The 17,242-nt window shown below is 40.0% G+C and overlaps 1 protein-coding gene across 6 annotated transcripts in view; it reads left to right on the forward strand.

Annotated features, from left to right (window-relative positions):
* The window catches only part of LOC133568035 (GRAM domain-containing protein 2B-like), a 63,772-nt gene that overhangs the window by 1,221 nt on the left and 45,309 nt on the right, over positions 1 to 17,242 (forward strand). For 4 of the 6 annotated variants that reach the window (XR_009809524.1, XM_061919738.1, XM_061919740.1 and 1 more), the window contains exons 2-7: positions 11,728 to 11,800; positions 11,874 to 11,977; positions 12,044 to 12,133; positions 16,287 to 16,358; positions 16,419 to 16,478; positions 16,580 to 16,643. Coding sequence is in view for 5 of the 6 variants with exons in the window: in XM_061919738.1 (XP_061775722.1) it covers positions 11,728 to 11,800; positions 11,874 to 11,977; positions 12,044 to 12,133; positions 16,287 to 16,358; positions 16,419 to 16,478; positions 16,580 to 16,643 (463 nt within the window). In the remaining variant the exon portion in view is untranslated. Of the gene's footprint in view, positions 1 to 4,981; positions 5,114 to 5,188; positions 5,247 to 11,727; positions 11,801 to 11,873; positions 11,978 to 12,043; positions 12,134 to 16,286; positions 16,359 to 16,418; positions 16,479 to 16,579; positions 16,644 to 17,242 lie in introns of all 6 variants that reach the window. The other 2 variants (XM_061919741.1, XM_061919739.1) reach the window with 2 other exon arrangements.

A 17,242-nucleotide genomic window follows, 5' to 3' on the forward strand; every position in this document is an offset into this window, starting at 1 on the left:
TCCATGACTACCCATTAGTTTCCATGACTACCCATTAGTTTCCATGACTACCCATTAGTTTTCTACCCATGTTTCCATGACTACCCATTAGTTTTCACCTGTCCCTATGTCACACACCCGTCTCATGTTTTGCACTCGCACACCTGTCACTAATCACCACAGCATTATTCAAACCTCTAGTTGCCAGGTAGTCAGCCTGGCGACTTTACCTCTACTCACTTCATGCCAATCCTTAGTTTTTCTTGTTGTCATGCCCACGTAAGTTTTGTTTATCAATGCCTCAGTTAGTGTCTTTTGTTTTTTTGTCCATAGTTCTTGCCTTTGTGCTGGTTTTGTTTTTATAGCCAAGTGTTGTACTTCCGCCCTCGTGCGCGCCTTTTGTTTATTCCTTTTATGAGTAAAATTAAATCTGTAGTTACTTTCACACGCCTTGCCCGCGCCAACTTTCCTTTGCCTTCCGGAAAAACAAACCCCAAAGTCCACGTTCTGACAGCAAAACAGGCCCAGAGCATAATACTACCACCATTATGCTTGATGGTAGGTCTAGTGTTCCTGTGATTAAAGCCTCACCTTTTCTCCTCCAAACATATTTTAGGAATTGTGGCTAAACAGCTCAATTTTTGTTTCATCTGACATCACATGGACAAAGACAAGACTTTATGGAGGAAATTGCTGTGGTCAGATGAAACAAAAATGGACTTAAAGTCCTGACTTAAAGGTGCGGACAATGCAGAAGAAACAAGTCCATGTCAGAAAAGCTACACATTTAGCTGAACTGAAGCAATTTTGTCAAGAGTAGTGGTCAAAAAATTCAACGGACATGTAAGCAAATATGAACATTGCTGTATTTATACTTTTGATTGCTCACATTTTCCGTAGAGCCATAATAAATTCATAAAAGAAGCAAAACTTCATGGATGTTTTTTTGTGAGCAACAAGTATGTGCTCCAATCCACTACGTCACAAAAAATAGAAATGATTGGAAACTCAAGACCGCCATGACAGGATGTTCTTTATAAGTGTATGTAAACTTTGGACCACGACTGTAGACCCAAAATAAAAATTCCATGTGCCACTTAAAGCTGTCCAAACTGGCCGTGGTGGTCATTTTTGTTCTAAAAAATTGTATATAACGCTTTTGTCACAGCTCTCTGTGTTTTAAACAGATTAGATAAAAAAAAAAAAAAAATCTATTTCTCCTGCCCGCTCACCTGCTTCCGAGCACTAAACAGAGGCAGTATTTAAGCTCTAGTCTTTGCCAGTCAGTCGCCCCTGGCGTCAATGTGATCTTTTCTTGCTCTGTGCTGACTTTGTTTCATGCCATGCCATAGTTTCGTGCTTCATGCCATGCCAAGTAAGTTTTGTTTGATTTATGTTCATAGTCTGTTTATGCGTTAGCTTTGTTCCTTCGCCCAAGTTGTGCCTCCACTGTGAGCGATTTTTGTTTATCTTTTTTAGTTTGAATTAAATCATGTTTTTAATTAAATGCCATCTCCCGAGTAGTCCGTCTGCCTTCCTGGGAGAACGATTCTGCAGCATGTTGCGACCCCCCCCCCCCCCCCCCATCTGTGACATGAACTACTTCTTACCATTAATGCGACTTCTTGAACAGGTGCGGTAGGAAACGGATGGATGGATTTAAATGCATGAGAATGTTTTTAGCACTGTGATTACCAGCGAAATTATTCATAATTATCGCGTTAAGCAATGTCAGCTAAGATTTATCTGAGAGCCAGATGCCACATACTTATACATGACAAGCACACCTCTCCTTTAAATCGTAACACATTGACAATACATGCTCTTGTTCACATCTGTCATCATTTGTAAAAAACAAACAAACATGATTTTATGATTTTTATTTATAAATCCTACAGTTGACCAGGGGTGTCCAAATATTTTCCAACTAAAGATCCACATACTTATACATTACAAGCACACCTCTCCTTTACATCATAACACATAGACAATACATGCTCTTGTTCACATCTGTCATCACTTGTAAAAAAAAAACAAGGTTTTAATAATTATAATTCTTACAGTTGACCAGGAATGTCCAAATATTTTCCAACTAAGGGCGACATACTTATACATGACAAGCACACCTCTCCTTTACATCATAACACAGACAATAAATACATGCTTTTGTTCACATTTGTCATCACTTGTAAAATCCAACAATTTATTTTTAATAATTATAACTTTTACAGTAGACCAGGGGTGTCCAAATATTTTCCAACTAAGGGCTTACATACTTACACATTACGACACCTCTCCTTTACATCATAACACATAGACAATACATGCTCTTGTTCACATCTGTCATCACTTGTAAAAAACAATTAAGATTTTAATAATTATAATTCCTACAGTTGACCAGGGGTGTCCAAATATTTTCCAACTAAAGATCCACATACTTATACATTACAAGCACACCTCTCCTTTTGCATCACAACACATAGACAATACATGCTCTTGTTCACATCTGTCATCACTTGTAAAAAAAAAAAAAAAAAAACATGATTTTATGATTTTATTATTTATAAATCCTTCAGTTGACCAGGGGTGTCCAAATATTTTCCAACTAAAGATCCACATACGTATACATTACAAGCACACCTCTCCCTTACATGATAACACACAGACAATACATGCTCTTGTTCACATCTGTCCTCACTTGTAAAAAAAAAACCAAGATTTTAATAATTATAACTCTTACAGTTGACCAGGAATGTCCAAATATTTTCCAACTAAGGGCCACATACTTATACATGACAAGCACACCTCTCCTTTACATCATAACACAGACAATAAATACATGCTTTTGTTCACATTTGTCATCACTTGTAAAATCCAACAATTTATTTTTAATAATTTATTTTTAATAATTATAACTTTTACAGTAGACCAGGGGTGTCCAAATATTTTCCAATTAAGGGCTTACATACTTATACATTACGACACCTCTCCTTTACATCATAACACATATACAATACATGCTCTTGTTCACATCTGTCATCACTTGTAAAAAACAATTAAGATTTTAATAATCATAATTCCTACAGTTGACCAGGGGTGTCCAAATATTTTCCAACTAAAGATCCACATACTTATACATTACAAGCACACCTCACCTTTACATCATAACACATAGACAATACATGCTCTTGTTCACATCTGTCATCACTTGTGAAAAAAAACAAGATTTTAATAATTATAACTTTTACAGTAGACCAGGGGTGTCCAAATATTTTCCAAGTAAGGGCTTACATACTTATATATTACGACACCTCTCCTTTACATCATAACACATAGACAATACATGCTCTTGTTCACATCTGTGATCACTTGTAAAAAAACAATTAAGATTTTAATAATTATAATTCCTGCAGTTGACCAGGGGTGTTTAAATATTTTCCAACTTATACATGACAAATATTTTCCAACTAATACATGGACAGGCACACCCTCTCCTTTACATCATAACACATAGACAATACATGCTCTTGTTCACATCTGTCATCACTTGTAAAATCCAACCATTTATTTGTAATAATTATAACTTTTACAGTAGACCAGGGGTGTCCAAATATTTTCCAACTAAGGGCTTACATACTTATACATTACGACACCTCTCCTTTACATCATAACACACAGACAATATATGCTCTTGTTCACATCTGTCATCACTTGTAAAAAAACAATTAAGATTTTAATAATTATAATTCCTAGAGTTGACCAGGGGTGTCCAAATATTTTCCAACTAATACATGACAAATATTTTACAACTAATACATGACAAGCACACCCTCTCCTTTACATCATAACACATAGACAATACCTGCTCTTGTTCACCTCTGTCATCACTTGTCAAATCCAACCATTTATTTTGATAATTTTAACTTTTACGGTAGACCAGGGGTGTCCAAAAAAATTTCCAACTAAGGGCCACATACTTATACATTATGACACCTCTCCTTTACATCATAACACATAGACAGTACATGCTCTTGTTCAAATCATTCATCACTTGTAAAAAAAACAATTAAGATTTTAATAATTATAATTCCTACAGTTGACCAGGGGTGTTTAAATATTTTTCCAACTAATACATGAAAAATATTTTCCAACTAATACATGACAAGCACACCCTCTCCTTTACATCATAACACATAGACAATACCTGCTCCTGTTCACTCTCTATCATCACTTGTCAAATCCAACCATTTATTTTTAATAATTTTAACTTTTATAGTAGACCAGGGGTGTCCAAATATTTTCCAACTAAGGGCTTACATACTTATACATTACAACACCTCTCCTTTACATCATAACACATAGACAATACATGCTCTTGTTCAAATCATTCATCACTTGTAAAAAAAACAATTAAGATTTTAATAATTATAATTCCTACAGTTGACCAGGGGTGTTTAAATATTTTCCAACTAATACATGAAAAATATTTTCCAACTAATACATGACAAGCACACTCTCTCCTTTACATCATAACACATAGACAATACATGCTCTTGTTCACCTCTGTCATCACTTGTCAAATTCAACCATTTATTTTTAATAATTTTAACTTTTACGGTAGACCAGGGGTGTCCAAAAAAAATTCCAACTAAGGGCCACATACTTATACATTACGACACCTCTCCTTTACATCATAACACATAGACAATAAATGCTCTTGTTCACATCTGTCATCACTTGTAAAAAAAAACAACCATGATTTTAACAGACAGCTCACAGTAAAATTCTCTCATGCATGAATTTAATACACATGAAGTGGACATGTGGGTCAAACAGGGTGCCCACCTCATTGACCGTGTGAGCAGTTTTGATTGCTCCAAAGCTACTTTTTAAGATCGATTTCCACCAAACTTTTGTTAGGGTTAGTGTTCAAGTGAATGTGATTATTGCTACTGGTGGGCTAAGGGTTTCAGCATCATCACCTTGTCTTTTCTGTGGACAGATCTTCGGATTCAGGGGGAGTCTTGGGCACCCGCAAAAAATCCAACTACAAGATCAATAAGAAATACCGATCGGAAGAACGTGCAGACCTCCAGGAACAAAATCAAGGCCTTAACGGGAGATCAACCATCAAGTGCGGCCTCCGCCTTCAATACCATCCAAGCGGGTCATGGTTCATGTGGTCTCACACTGGTCTCGTGCTTGTCAGGGAGAAGATCATCTTGGACGACAGCGCTGAACGGCAAGATGGAGTCGTCAGCAACAATGTACTGTACACCTATTTCCTCTTTTGGCATTGTTTTTTAGTTTTAGAACAACTTTGAGATCGTAGTGCACTATTTGAACAGCACTGTAAGACAGCTTCAACCGTATACTTTGGGGAGTCCTGTGGGGAGTGCTCAGAGAGTAAGGGGTATCGGACTCTCTGATCAGTGTCAGCGCTCAGTCCGCATTGCCGGCGGTAAGTCGGACACGTTTCCAGTGAGGGTTGGACTCCGCCAAGGCTGTCCTTTGTCACCCATTCTGTTCATAACTTTTATGGACAGAATTTCTAGGCGCAGTCAAGGCGTTGAGGGGATCCGGTTTGGTGGCTCTGCTTTTTGCAGATGATGTGGTCTTGATGGCTTCATCAGGCCAGGATTTCAGCTCTCACTGGATCGGTTCGCAGCCGAGTGTGAAGCGACTGGCATGAGAATCAGTACCTCCAAGTCCAAGTCTATGGTTCTCACCCGGAAAAGGGTGGCGTTCCATCTCCGGGTTGGGGAGGAGACCCTGTTCCAAGTAGAGGAGTTCAAGTACCTCGGAGTCTTGTTCACGAAGGAGGGAAGAGTGGTTGGTGAGATCGACAGGCGGATCGGTGCGGCGTCTTCAGTGATGCGGACGTTGTACCGATCCGTTGTGGTGAAGAAGGAGTTGAGCCGGAAGGCACAGCTCTCAATTTACCGGTCGATCCACGTTCCCATGAGCTTTGGGTTATGACCGAAAGAACAAGATCACGGGTACAAGCGGCCCAAGTGAGTTTCCTCCATCGGGTGGCGGGTCTCTCCCTTAGAGATAGGGTGAGAAGCTCTGTCATCCGGGAGGAACTCAAAGTAAAGCCGCTGCTCCTCCACATGGAGAGGAGCCAGATGAGGTGGTTCGGGCATCTGGTCAAGATGCCACCCGAACGCCTCCCTTGGGAGGTGTTTAGGGCAGGTCGGACCGAAAGGAGGCCCTGGGGAAGACCCAGGGACACATTGGGAAGACCATGTTTCCCGGCTGGGCTTCCCTGCTTAGGCTGCTGACCCCGCGACCCAACCTCAGATAAGCTGAAGAACATGGATGGATGGTTGGATGTAAGAAAGTTGCTAATAGTCTGAATGTCCAAGCTTTCTACACCAAAACTGTTTAGTAGTATTAATCCACGATCCACAGCCCAGTTTTCACCTGATCGGAATCGTTCGGGTATCAAAACGTTCGGCTCAACCGGGAATCCCGAGCTCCCCAAAAAATGGAGAAAAAAAAATCCTGGGTCAATTTTCCCATTGAAAATGAATGAGCCGTTTTTCGAACTGGCACAATTTCCACATTTCTCAACCGATTCAAACCATCCAAACACTCCGCTCTCCCTAAACAATCAAACTATGATTTTCCAAGTTTAAAAAAAAAATCCAGGAATTGCAGGTTTTCCAGGGCCCTATTTTCACCTCTTACTGGAAAGTTTTCACAGTCCACATTTTTCAACCGTTTTTGACCATTCCACCTTCAAACTATTTTCCTTAATCGGGACAACAAAAACATGATTTTCCTTTTTGTACAACTTCCCGGTTTTCCCGATATCAATCAATCAATGTTTACTTATATAGCCCTAAATCACTAGTGTCTCAAAGGGCTGCACAAACCACCACGACATCCTCGGTAGGCCCACATAAGGGATAGGAAAACTCACACCCAGTGGGACGTGGGTGACAATGATGACTACGAGAACCTTGGAGAGGAGGAAGGCAATGGATGTCGAGCGGGTCTAACATGATACTGTGAAAGTTCAATCCATAATGGATCCAACACAGTCGCGAGAGTCCAGTCCAAAGCGGATCCAACACAGCAGCGAGAGTCCCGTTCACAGCGGAGCCAGCAGGAAACCATCCCAAGTGGAGGGGGATCAGCAGCTCAGAGATGTCCCCAGCCGATACACAGGCGAGCAGTACATGGCCACCGGATCGGACCGGACCCCCTCCACAAGGGAGAGTGGGACATAGGAGAAAAAGAAAAGAAACGGCAGATCAACTGGTCTAAAAAGGGAGTCTATTTAAAGGCTAGAGTATTCAAATGAGTTTTAAGGTGAGACTTAAATGCTTCTACTGAGGTAGCATCTCGAACTGTTACCGGGAGGGCATTCCAGAGTACTGGAGCCCGAAATGAAAACGCTCTATAGCCCGCAGACTTTTTTTGGGCTCTAGGAATCACTAATAAGCCGGAGTCTTTTGAACGCAGATTTCTTGCCGGGACATATGGTACAATACAATCGGCAAGATAGGATGGAGCTAGACCGTGTAGTATTTTATACGTAAGTAGTAAAACCTTAAAGTCACATCTTAAGTGCACAGGAAGCCAGTACAGGCGTAATGTGATCAAACTTTCTTGTTCTTGTCAAAAGTGTAGCAGCCGCATTTTGTACCAACTGTAATCTTTTAATGCTAGACATGGGGAGACCCGAAAATAATACGTTACAGTAATCGAGACGAGGCGTAACAAATGCATGGATAATGATCTCAGCGTCTTTAGTGGACAGAATGGAGCGAATTTTAGCGATATTACGCAGATGAAAGAAGGCCGTTTTAGTAACGCTTTTAATGTGTGACTCAAAGGAGAGAGTTGGGTCGAAGATTCTTTACCGTGTCGCCTTGTTTAATTGTTTGGTTGTCAAATATTAGAGTTGTATCATTAAATAGAGGTCGGTGTCTAGCAGGACCGATAATCAGCATTTCCGTTTTTTTGGCGTTGAGTTGCAGAAAGTTAGCGGACATCCATTGTTTAATTTCATTAAGACACGCCTCCAGCTGACTACAATCCGGCGTGTTGGTCAGCTTTAGGGGCATGTAGAGTTGGGTGTCATCAGCATAACAGTGAAAGCTAACACCGTATTTGCGTATGATGTCACCTAGCGGCAGCATGTAGATGCTGAAGAGTGCAGGGCCAAGGACCGAACCCTGGGGAACTCCAATCCAATCGATATTCCGGTAATCCCAAAATAGCCATTTAAATTCATTTTAACATTTTTCAACCAATGTGAGAAATTCCAACACCAACTCATTCATATCATCTAGGACAGGGGTCACCAAGGCGGTGCCCGCGGGCACCAGGTCGCCCGTAAGGACCAGATGCTGGCCTGTTCTAAAAATAGCTCAAATAGCAGCACTTACCAGTGAGCCGCCTCTATTTTTTAAATTGTATTTATTTACCAGCAAGCTGGTCTCGCTTTGTTCGACATTTTTAATTCTAAGAGAGACAAAACTCAAATAGAGTTTAAAAATCCAAGAAAATATTTGAAAGACTTGGTCTTCACTTGTTTAAATAAATTAATTTATTTTTTTACTTTGCTTCTTATAACTTTCAGATAGACAATTTTAGAAAAGAAAATATAACCTTAAAAATGATTTTAGGATTTTTAAACACATACACCTTTTTACCTTTTAAATTCCTTCCTTAAATGTTCAAGTCAATTTATTTTTTTTATTGTAAAGAATAATAAATACATTTTAAATTAATTCTTCATTTTAGCTTCTGTTTTTTTGACGATTAATATTTGTGAAATATTTCTTCAAACTTAGTATGATTAAAATTAAAAAAAAATATTATGGCAAATCTTTTAAATTCCTTCCTCTTCTTTCCTGACAATTTAAATCAATCTTCAAGTAAATGTATTTTTTTTTATTGTAAAGGTTAAATACATTTTAATTTAATTCTTCATTTTAGCTTCTGTTTTTTTGACGGTTAATATTTGTGAAATATTTCTTCAAACTTATTATGATTAAAATTCAAAAAAATCTAGAAAATCTTTAGAATCAAATTTAAATCTTATTTAAGTCTTTTGAATTTCTTTTAACATTTTTATTTTGGAAAATCTAGAAGAAATAATGATTTGTCTTTGTTAGAAATATAGCTTGGTCCAACTTGTTATATATTCTAACAAAGTGCAGATTGGATTTTAACCTATTTAAAACATGTCATCAAAATTCTAAAATTTATCTGAATCAGGAAAAATGACTAATGATGTTCCATAAATAGTTTTTTGAATTTTTTTCAAAAAGATTCGATTTTGCTAGTTTTTCTCTTCTTTTTTTCGGTTGAATTTTGAATTTCAAAGAGTCAAAATTGAAGATAAACTATGTTTAAAAATTTGATTATAATTTTTTTCCTGGTCTCTCCTCTTTTAAACCGTTCAACTATGTTTTTTTTTTTTCATAATTTATTCTCTACTAAAAACCCCCCGTAAAAGGAAAAAAAATGTAAGACGGAATGACAAACAGAAATACCCTTTTTTTTTTTTTATATTTATATATATATATTTATTTCATAAAGGTAAATTGAGCAAATTGGCTATTTCTGCCAATTTATTTAAGTGTGTATCAAACTGGTAGCCCTTGGCATTAATCAGTACCCAAGAAGTAGCTCTTGCTTTCAAAAAGGTTGGTGACCCCTGAACTAGGACAATTGTTGTATTACCTATATTTTCCCAAGAAATCTATTTTTTCGCGTGATTACCAAATGTCTAAGAAATTCCCAATCGTACGGGACAAGCAGTAAAAAATTTCTAGTAATTTTCTCCCCTATCGACAATGGAGGGGAAATATACAATTGACTGATCTATCTTTGTCCGATGAAACAAAAATGTAGCTGTTTGGCCACAAAACCCAGCAATATGTTTGGAGGAGAAAAGGTGAGGCCTTTAATCACAGGAACACCATACCTACCTTCAAGCTTGGTGTAAAAAATTGGTGCAGTTCAGCTTTTCTGACATGGACTTGTTTCTTCAGCATTGTCCGGATGTTTAAGTCAGGACTTTGGGAAAGCCATTCTGAAACCTTAATTCTAGCCCGATTTAGCCATTCCTTTACAACTTTTGAGGTGTGTTTGGGGGTTCTGTTGGAACACCCAACTGCACCCAAGACCCAGACTTTGGAGGTAATTGTCATGTCTGTTGATGATGTTTTTGTTTGGCCATGTGCTGTTTGTTTTTTTGGACACTCAGTTCCTGTTTTTGGCACTTCATTGTTTGTTTTGTTTCCATGACTACCCATTAGTTTCCATGACTACCCATTAGTTTCCATGACTACCCATTAGTTTCCATGACTACCCATTAGTTTTCTACCCATGTTTCCATGACTACCCATTAGTTTTCTACCCATGTTTCCATGACTACCCATTAGTTTTCTACCCATGTTTCCATGACTACCCATTAGTTTCCATGACTACCCATTAGTTTCCATGACTACCCATTAGTTTTCTACCCATGTTTCCATGACTACCCATTAGTTTTCATGACTACCCATTAGTTTCCATGGCTACCCATTAGTTTCCTACCCATGTTTCCATGACTACCCATTAGTTTTCTACCCATGTTTCCATGACTACCCATTAGTTTTCTACCCATGTTTCCATGACTACCCATTAGTTTCCATGACTACCCATTAGTTTCCATGACTACCCATTAGTTTTCTACCCATGTTTCCATGACTACCCATTAGTTTTCATGACTACCCATTAGTTTCCATGACTACCCATTAGTTTCCATGACTACCCATTAGTTTTCTACCCATGTTTCCATGACTACCCATTAGTTTTCTACCCATGTTTCCATGACTACCCATTAGTTTTCTACCCATGTTTCCATGACTACCCATTATTTTCCATGACTACCCATTAGTTTCCATGACTACCCATTAGTTTTCTTCCCATGTTTCCATGACTACCCATTAGTTTTCACCTGTCCTTATGTCACACACCCGTCTCACGTTTTGCACTCGCACACCTGTCACTAATCACCACAGCATTATTTAAACCTCAAGTTGCCAGGTAGTCAGCCTGGCGACTTTACCTCTACTCACTTCATGCCAATCCATAGTTTTTCTTGTTGTCATGCCATGTAAGTTTTGTTTATCAATGCCTCAGTTAGTGTCTTTTGTTTTTTTGTCCATAGTTCTTGCCTTTGTGCTAGTTTTGTTTTTATAGCCAAGTGTTGTACTTCCGCCCTTGTGCGCGCCTTTTGTTTATTCCTTTTATGAGTAGAATTAAATCTGTCCTTACTTTCACGCCTTACTTTCCTTTGCCTTCCAGAAAAACAAACCCCAAAGTCCACGTTCTGACAGCAAAACAGGCCCAGAGTATAAAAACTACCACCACCATGCCTGACGGTCTGCATGGTGTTCTTGGGATTAAAAGGACTCACCTTTTGTTGCTGGGTATTGTGGCCAAACAGGTCAACTTTTGTTACATCTGACATCACATGGACAGAGATAAGACCTTCTGTGGACAGATGAAACAAAAATTTCACTAAAAGTCCTGACTTAAACGCGTGGACAATGCTGAAGAAACAAGTCTATGTCAGAAAAGCAACACATTTAGCTGGACTTCACCAATTTTGCGGTCCAAAATTGAACTAGATGGCTTCCAAAAGCGCCTTATTGCAGTGAAGGCCTCTACATATTGCTGGGTGTTGTTGACAAACAGATCCATTTCTGACCGCTACTGTTTTCGTTTTCATTTCAGAGTTTCAAAAAACACAACGTCACCTTCCACAAACTGTTCCCAGAGATCCCCGAAGAAGACGAGCTGACGCACAGTGAGTGTAGATCCCATCCGGAAGAAGTGTGGTTCTCTCAGGTGCCAAGGCGGGGTTTTGTGTTTCTTCGCAGACTTTGTTTGCGCCCTGCAGAAGGAAGTGTTGTATTACGGCCGACTGTACCTCTCTGAGAAGTACGTGTGTTTCCACTCGTCCGTGCTGCTCAAAGACACCAAGGTAGGGCCTCAGTGGATCCAGGTTTCCAGGCAGGTACTGTGAACGGTGCTCTGGACGTCTCCACAGGTGGTCATCCCCTTGTCCAGCCTGCAGGAGGTGAAGAAGCACAGCCAGACTTTGTCCGTCTTGTCCATCCAAACTGCTGACGGAGAGAAGGTCAGACCCCATTCTTTGACCGCAGCGTATTTAGGTGTTTTGGGGAAGACTTCCATATTTTTTAGGGACGTACTTGCAAACACAATATTTGTCATGATGTTTGTTTTTAAATAGATTATCGTGGAGAAAAAAAAGTGTCATTTAAGGGGCTGTTTACAACTTTTACATCAGGGGTGTCCAAAGTGCGGCTCGGGGGCCATTTGGGGCCCGAACCTAATTGTCTGGAAATGCTATTGCAAAAATAAAAAGGAACATTAAAAAAATTGGAATGAGGTGAAATATATGGAGAAAAAGTTGCAATGTCGACACAAAGCTGCCATGCAGGCTGTTTTATTTTTAATTTGTCTTTATTTTATCATGTAAAAACCATCATTACTACGAATTAATTAACGTGGAAAAACTTATCGGGGTGTTACCATTTAGTGGTCAATCGTTCGGAATATGCACTGTGCGATTTACTAATTACAAGTTTCAATCAATCATTTTTTTATTTTTTTGCCATTGCTCAAAAAAAAAAATCTGACAAAAAATCTGTTATAATGAATTATTTTCAAAGCTCCAATTATTTCAAATATTTCTGTCAGAGTTATTTGGTGTCGAACCCCCCAAGACGCAGAGATGGAGGCAGGCGTTGGATCTGAAGACATTGATTTAATATAAACAATAGAACAAGAACAAACAAAAAGCATGCACGTGGGCGGAATAACAAACCAAGGGAGCTAGCACTGGAAGCTAGAAAACAAAAAGGAACTTCAGCATGGAAGCTGGAGGATAACAAACAGAAAAACTGGAAATAGCTACCGGCTAACAAAAACAGCTTGCCGCTACGACGACCAGGTCAAAATGTAGCATGACAGGTGGTAGCTGTAACAAAACGACGTGGCAACGACAATACAAGTCGGAATGACTGGAGGAACAAAATAGGAGCTGGCCGATTGACATCAGGTGTGACCAGATATCAATCAGCCGCAGCCGAGTGAAACTAGGACACGGAGAAACAAACAGGAAGCTGAACCAAAATAAGAGCACTAGACAGGAACTAAGGACAGGAGATACTAAACACAGGAAACAGACAAATGCAGAGGGGAAAAAAACTAAAACATAGACAAACTGTCAGGGGAAAGCCTGACAATTTCACTTTAAAATGTGTTATGTGGTAAATATTGCATATTTTGTGTAGTTGCCGTATAAAAACGTAAACGTTTTCTTTGGCAAATGAGCATAAAAAAAACAAAATAATAGTTTAAACGTAAAATTGACAAATATATCTGAAGTTGAGCTCGTAACCTAACTGTGATTATTTAAAAATATTAAATAATTAAAATCAATATTGTTCTTCATTATTGATCTTTTAGGGCTCTGATTACTAAATACTGCATATTTCAGTTTTACTATTAAAAAAACAAAGATGTTTTTGACAAAAAAGCCATAAAACATTTTTTTTCTTAAAGTTGATATTTACTGTAAGCTTAAATAAAAAATTATAATAAAAAGTAATAACTGAGACCCTTTATGGTCCCTGGAAAGCCTATAGGTAAAATATATTTTAAAAATACATATATTTTGTTAAGGTTTGAAAATAAAAAATATCAAAATGGCCTCCGCATGCTTTAATTTTCAGTGGAAAAAGTTTGGACACCCCTGCTTTACATGGATGCCTAGAGGGCGCTAATTTGTTTTATGTATACGTATATATATATATATATATTTTATTATTATTTTTTTGTGTATATGTATGTAATATGCATGTATGTATACTGAAAATGTGAGTAATCAAAAGTATACATACAGAAATGTTAATATTTGCTTTTATGTCCCTTGGCAAGTTTCACAAACCAATATTTAAAACAATAAAACTTTAGCCCATAAAAGAAATAAAATACTAAAACCAAAACACTATTAGTGAAGCGAAGGAAACACAAAACAAGCAAATGGTTGGTGTAAATATTTCAGTGTGTGTACGAGTACTTTTGGTGCACATTTAACAACACCGCGATCATTTTGGTCACGATAATCGTGATTTGACATTTTCGTGTTGTTACATACCCCGTCCAAATACTTATGTCCATATTATATTGACGTAGTAAGTAAGTAAGTCATGACCTTCCTCCTCCTGACCCCTGACTCCTCCCCTCTACTGACTTATTAGGTAAGTAAGTCATGACCTTCCTCCTCCTGACCCCTAACTCCTCCCCTCTACTGACTTATTAGGTAAGTAAGTCATGACCTTCCTCCTCCTGACCCCTAACTCCTCCCCTCTACTGACTTATTAGGTAAGTAAGTCATGACCTTCCTCCTCCTGACCACTAACTCCTCCCCTCTACTGACTTATTAGGTAAGTAAGTCATGACCTTCCTCCTCCTGACCCCTAACTCCTCCCCTCTACTGACTTATTAGGTAAGTAAGTCATGACCTTCCTCCTCCTGACCCCTAACTCCTCCCCTCTACTGACTTATTAGGTAAGTAAGTCATGACCTTCCTCCTCCTGACCACTGACTCCTCCCCTCTACTGACTTATTAGGTAAGTAAGTCATGACCTTCCTCCTCCTGACCACTGACTCCTCCCCTCTACTGACTTATTAGGTAAGTAAGTCATGACCTTCCTCCTCCTGACCACTGACTCCTCCCCTCTACTGACGTATTAGGCAAGTAAGTCATGACCTTCCTCCTCCTGGCCACTGACTCCTCCCCTCTACTGACGTATTAGGTAAGTAAGTCATGACCTTCCTCCTCCTGACCCCTAACTCCTCCCCTCTACTGACTTATTAGGTAAGTAAGTCATGACCTTCCTCCTCCTGACCACTGACTCCTCCCCTCTACTGACTTATTAGGTAAGTAAGTCATGACCTTCCTCCTCCTGACCACTGACTCCTCCCCTCTACTGACTTATTAGGTAAGTAAGTCATGACCTTCCTCCTCCTGATCACTGACTCCTCCCCTCTACTGACTTAGTAAGTAAGTCATGACCTTCCTCCTCCTGACCACTGACTCCTCCCCTCTACTGACTTAGTAAGTAAGTCATGACCACTAACTCCTCCCCTCTACTGACTTAGTAAGTAATGACCTTCCTCCTCCTAACCACTAACTCCTCCCCTCTACTGACTTATTAAGTAAGTAATTAATGACCTTCCTCCTCCTGACCACTGACTCCTCCTCTCTATGTGACTTAGTAAGTAAGTAAGTAAGGACATTTTATTTATAATTAAGCGCTTTTCACAGATCAAATGACAAAACTCTGTACAAAACATAGGTGCAGTAAGACAACCATTTAATGAAAACAGGTGCTACATCATGAAAAGGAAACAGAGTGGATTAACAATGATAGTTAACAGGTGCATCAACAAAAAGCTTAACTAAAAAGAGAAGTTTTCAAATATTTTTTAAAAAGTGTCAACACAGTCAAGATCACAGAGGAACTGGTGCAAGTTATTCCAGAGTCAGACGAAGCCTGGAATGCCAGGTCTCTTGGGGATCTTTAGAAGACCCTGACCTGAAGACCCTTAAGAACAGGGGAATAACAAGTAAGTGATGTACTGAGGGGCCCCACCATGCAACTGAAGAGCAAGGGCATAACAAGTCAGTGATGTACTGAGGGGTCCCACCATGCAACTGAAGAGCAGGGGCATAAGAAGTCAGTGATGTACTGAAGGGCTCCGCCATGCAACTGAAGAGTAAGGGCATAACAAGTCAGTGATGTACTGAGGGGCCCCGCCATGCAACTGAAGAGCAGGGGCATAACAAGCCAGTGATGTACTGAGGGGCCCCGCCATGCAACTGAAGAGCAGGGGCATAACAAGCCAGTGATGTACTGAGGGGCAACAAATGGAAAGTCAGGACTAAAATCTTGAACTCAATGTGGAATTTGACTGAAAGCCAAAGATGACTGGATCAAATGGGGGTGATGTGTACTGGTCTGGTCTAAAGTCTGGCAGCTGCATTTTGTACCGTCTGAAGTCTCTTTAGTGTTGACTTGTTGAAAAGAGAATTGCAATAGTCAATTCCAGATTAACTGAACGTGTGAATGATCATTTCCAGAGCCAATTTTGAAAACAAATTTCTCACTTTAGAAATATTTCTGAGATGATAAAAACCAGTTTTTGGTCAGTGGACCACAGAGACTCTCCAAAGACTTTGACTCTTTGCTTCCCTTCAGTACTTCTTTGTGTCCTTGCGGAACCGTGAGATGTGCTACAGCCTCCTGCACGGACACTGCGCACATCAACAGGTGGGTTAGCGCCGGCATGCAACCTCGCACAAAGTCCCTCAAACATGTCTCTTCTGGCAGGAGACTTCCACCGGCAGCCCTTCTACTTCCTCCCAAGACAGCAAAGACCACGGCGACGGGGTGGGTTGCGACACTTTGTTCACATTTGGACCTGCCACACGAGTGGAAAAAAGGAGGTAACCGCCGTAAAATGTCAATAAAAACTTTTCCACCTTTTGAAGAAGGAGCCAAGTCGGAGGTTCGAGGACCAGCGAGATGAACTTGGGTCTGAATTAGTCCGTAAAGGTAACACTGCTTGTTTGCATACACTTTACAAAGTAGCGACTATTTATGAATGAGTCTTCTCGGTATAGTCATGGGACTTGGGGAGACTTATCAGCAGCACTATTTACTGGAAATGAGGCAACACAGCCGTTATTGTTTAAATATCATAGGTGGGTACAGTGGGAACGTCCATCCATCCATTCTAGGCAGGGTAGGGTAGGCAGACTTCCCTCTCCCCAGCCACTTGGTCTGGCTCCTTCCGGGGGATCCCGATACGTTCCCAGGCCAGCCGGGAAAGATTGTCTTCCCCGTGGCCTCCTACCGGTCCCTAGGGAGGCGTTCCGGTGGCCTCCTGACCAGATACCCGAACCACCTCATCTGGCTCCTCTCCATGTGGAGGAGCAGTGGCTTTACTTTGAGCTCCTCCCGGATGACAGAGCTTCTCACCCTATCTCTAAGGGAGAGACCCACCAGCCGGCGGAGGAAACTCATTCCGGCCGCTTGTACCTTTGATCTTGTCCTTTTGGTCATAACCCAAAGCTCATGACCATAGGTGAGGATGGGAACGTAGATCGACCGGTAAATTGAGAGCTTTGCCTCCTGGCTCAGCTCCTTTTTCA

Source organism: Nerophis ophidion, linkage group LG14 (genome assembly GCF_033978795.1).
Source record: "Nerophis ophidion isolate RoL-2023_Sa linkage group LG14, RoL_Noph_v1.0, whole genome shotgun sequence".
In the NCBI taxonomy this organism is placed as follows: Eukaryota; Metazoa; Chordata; class Actinopteri; order Syngnathiformes; family Syngnathidae; genus Nerophis; species Nerophis ophidion.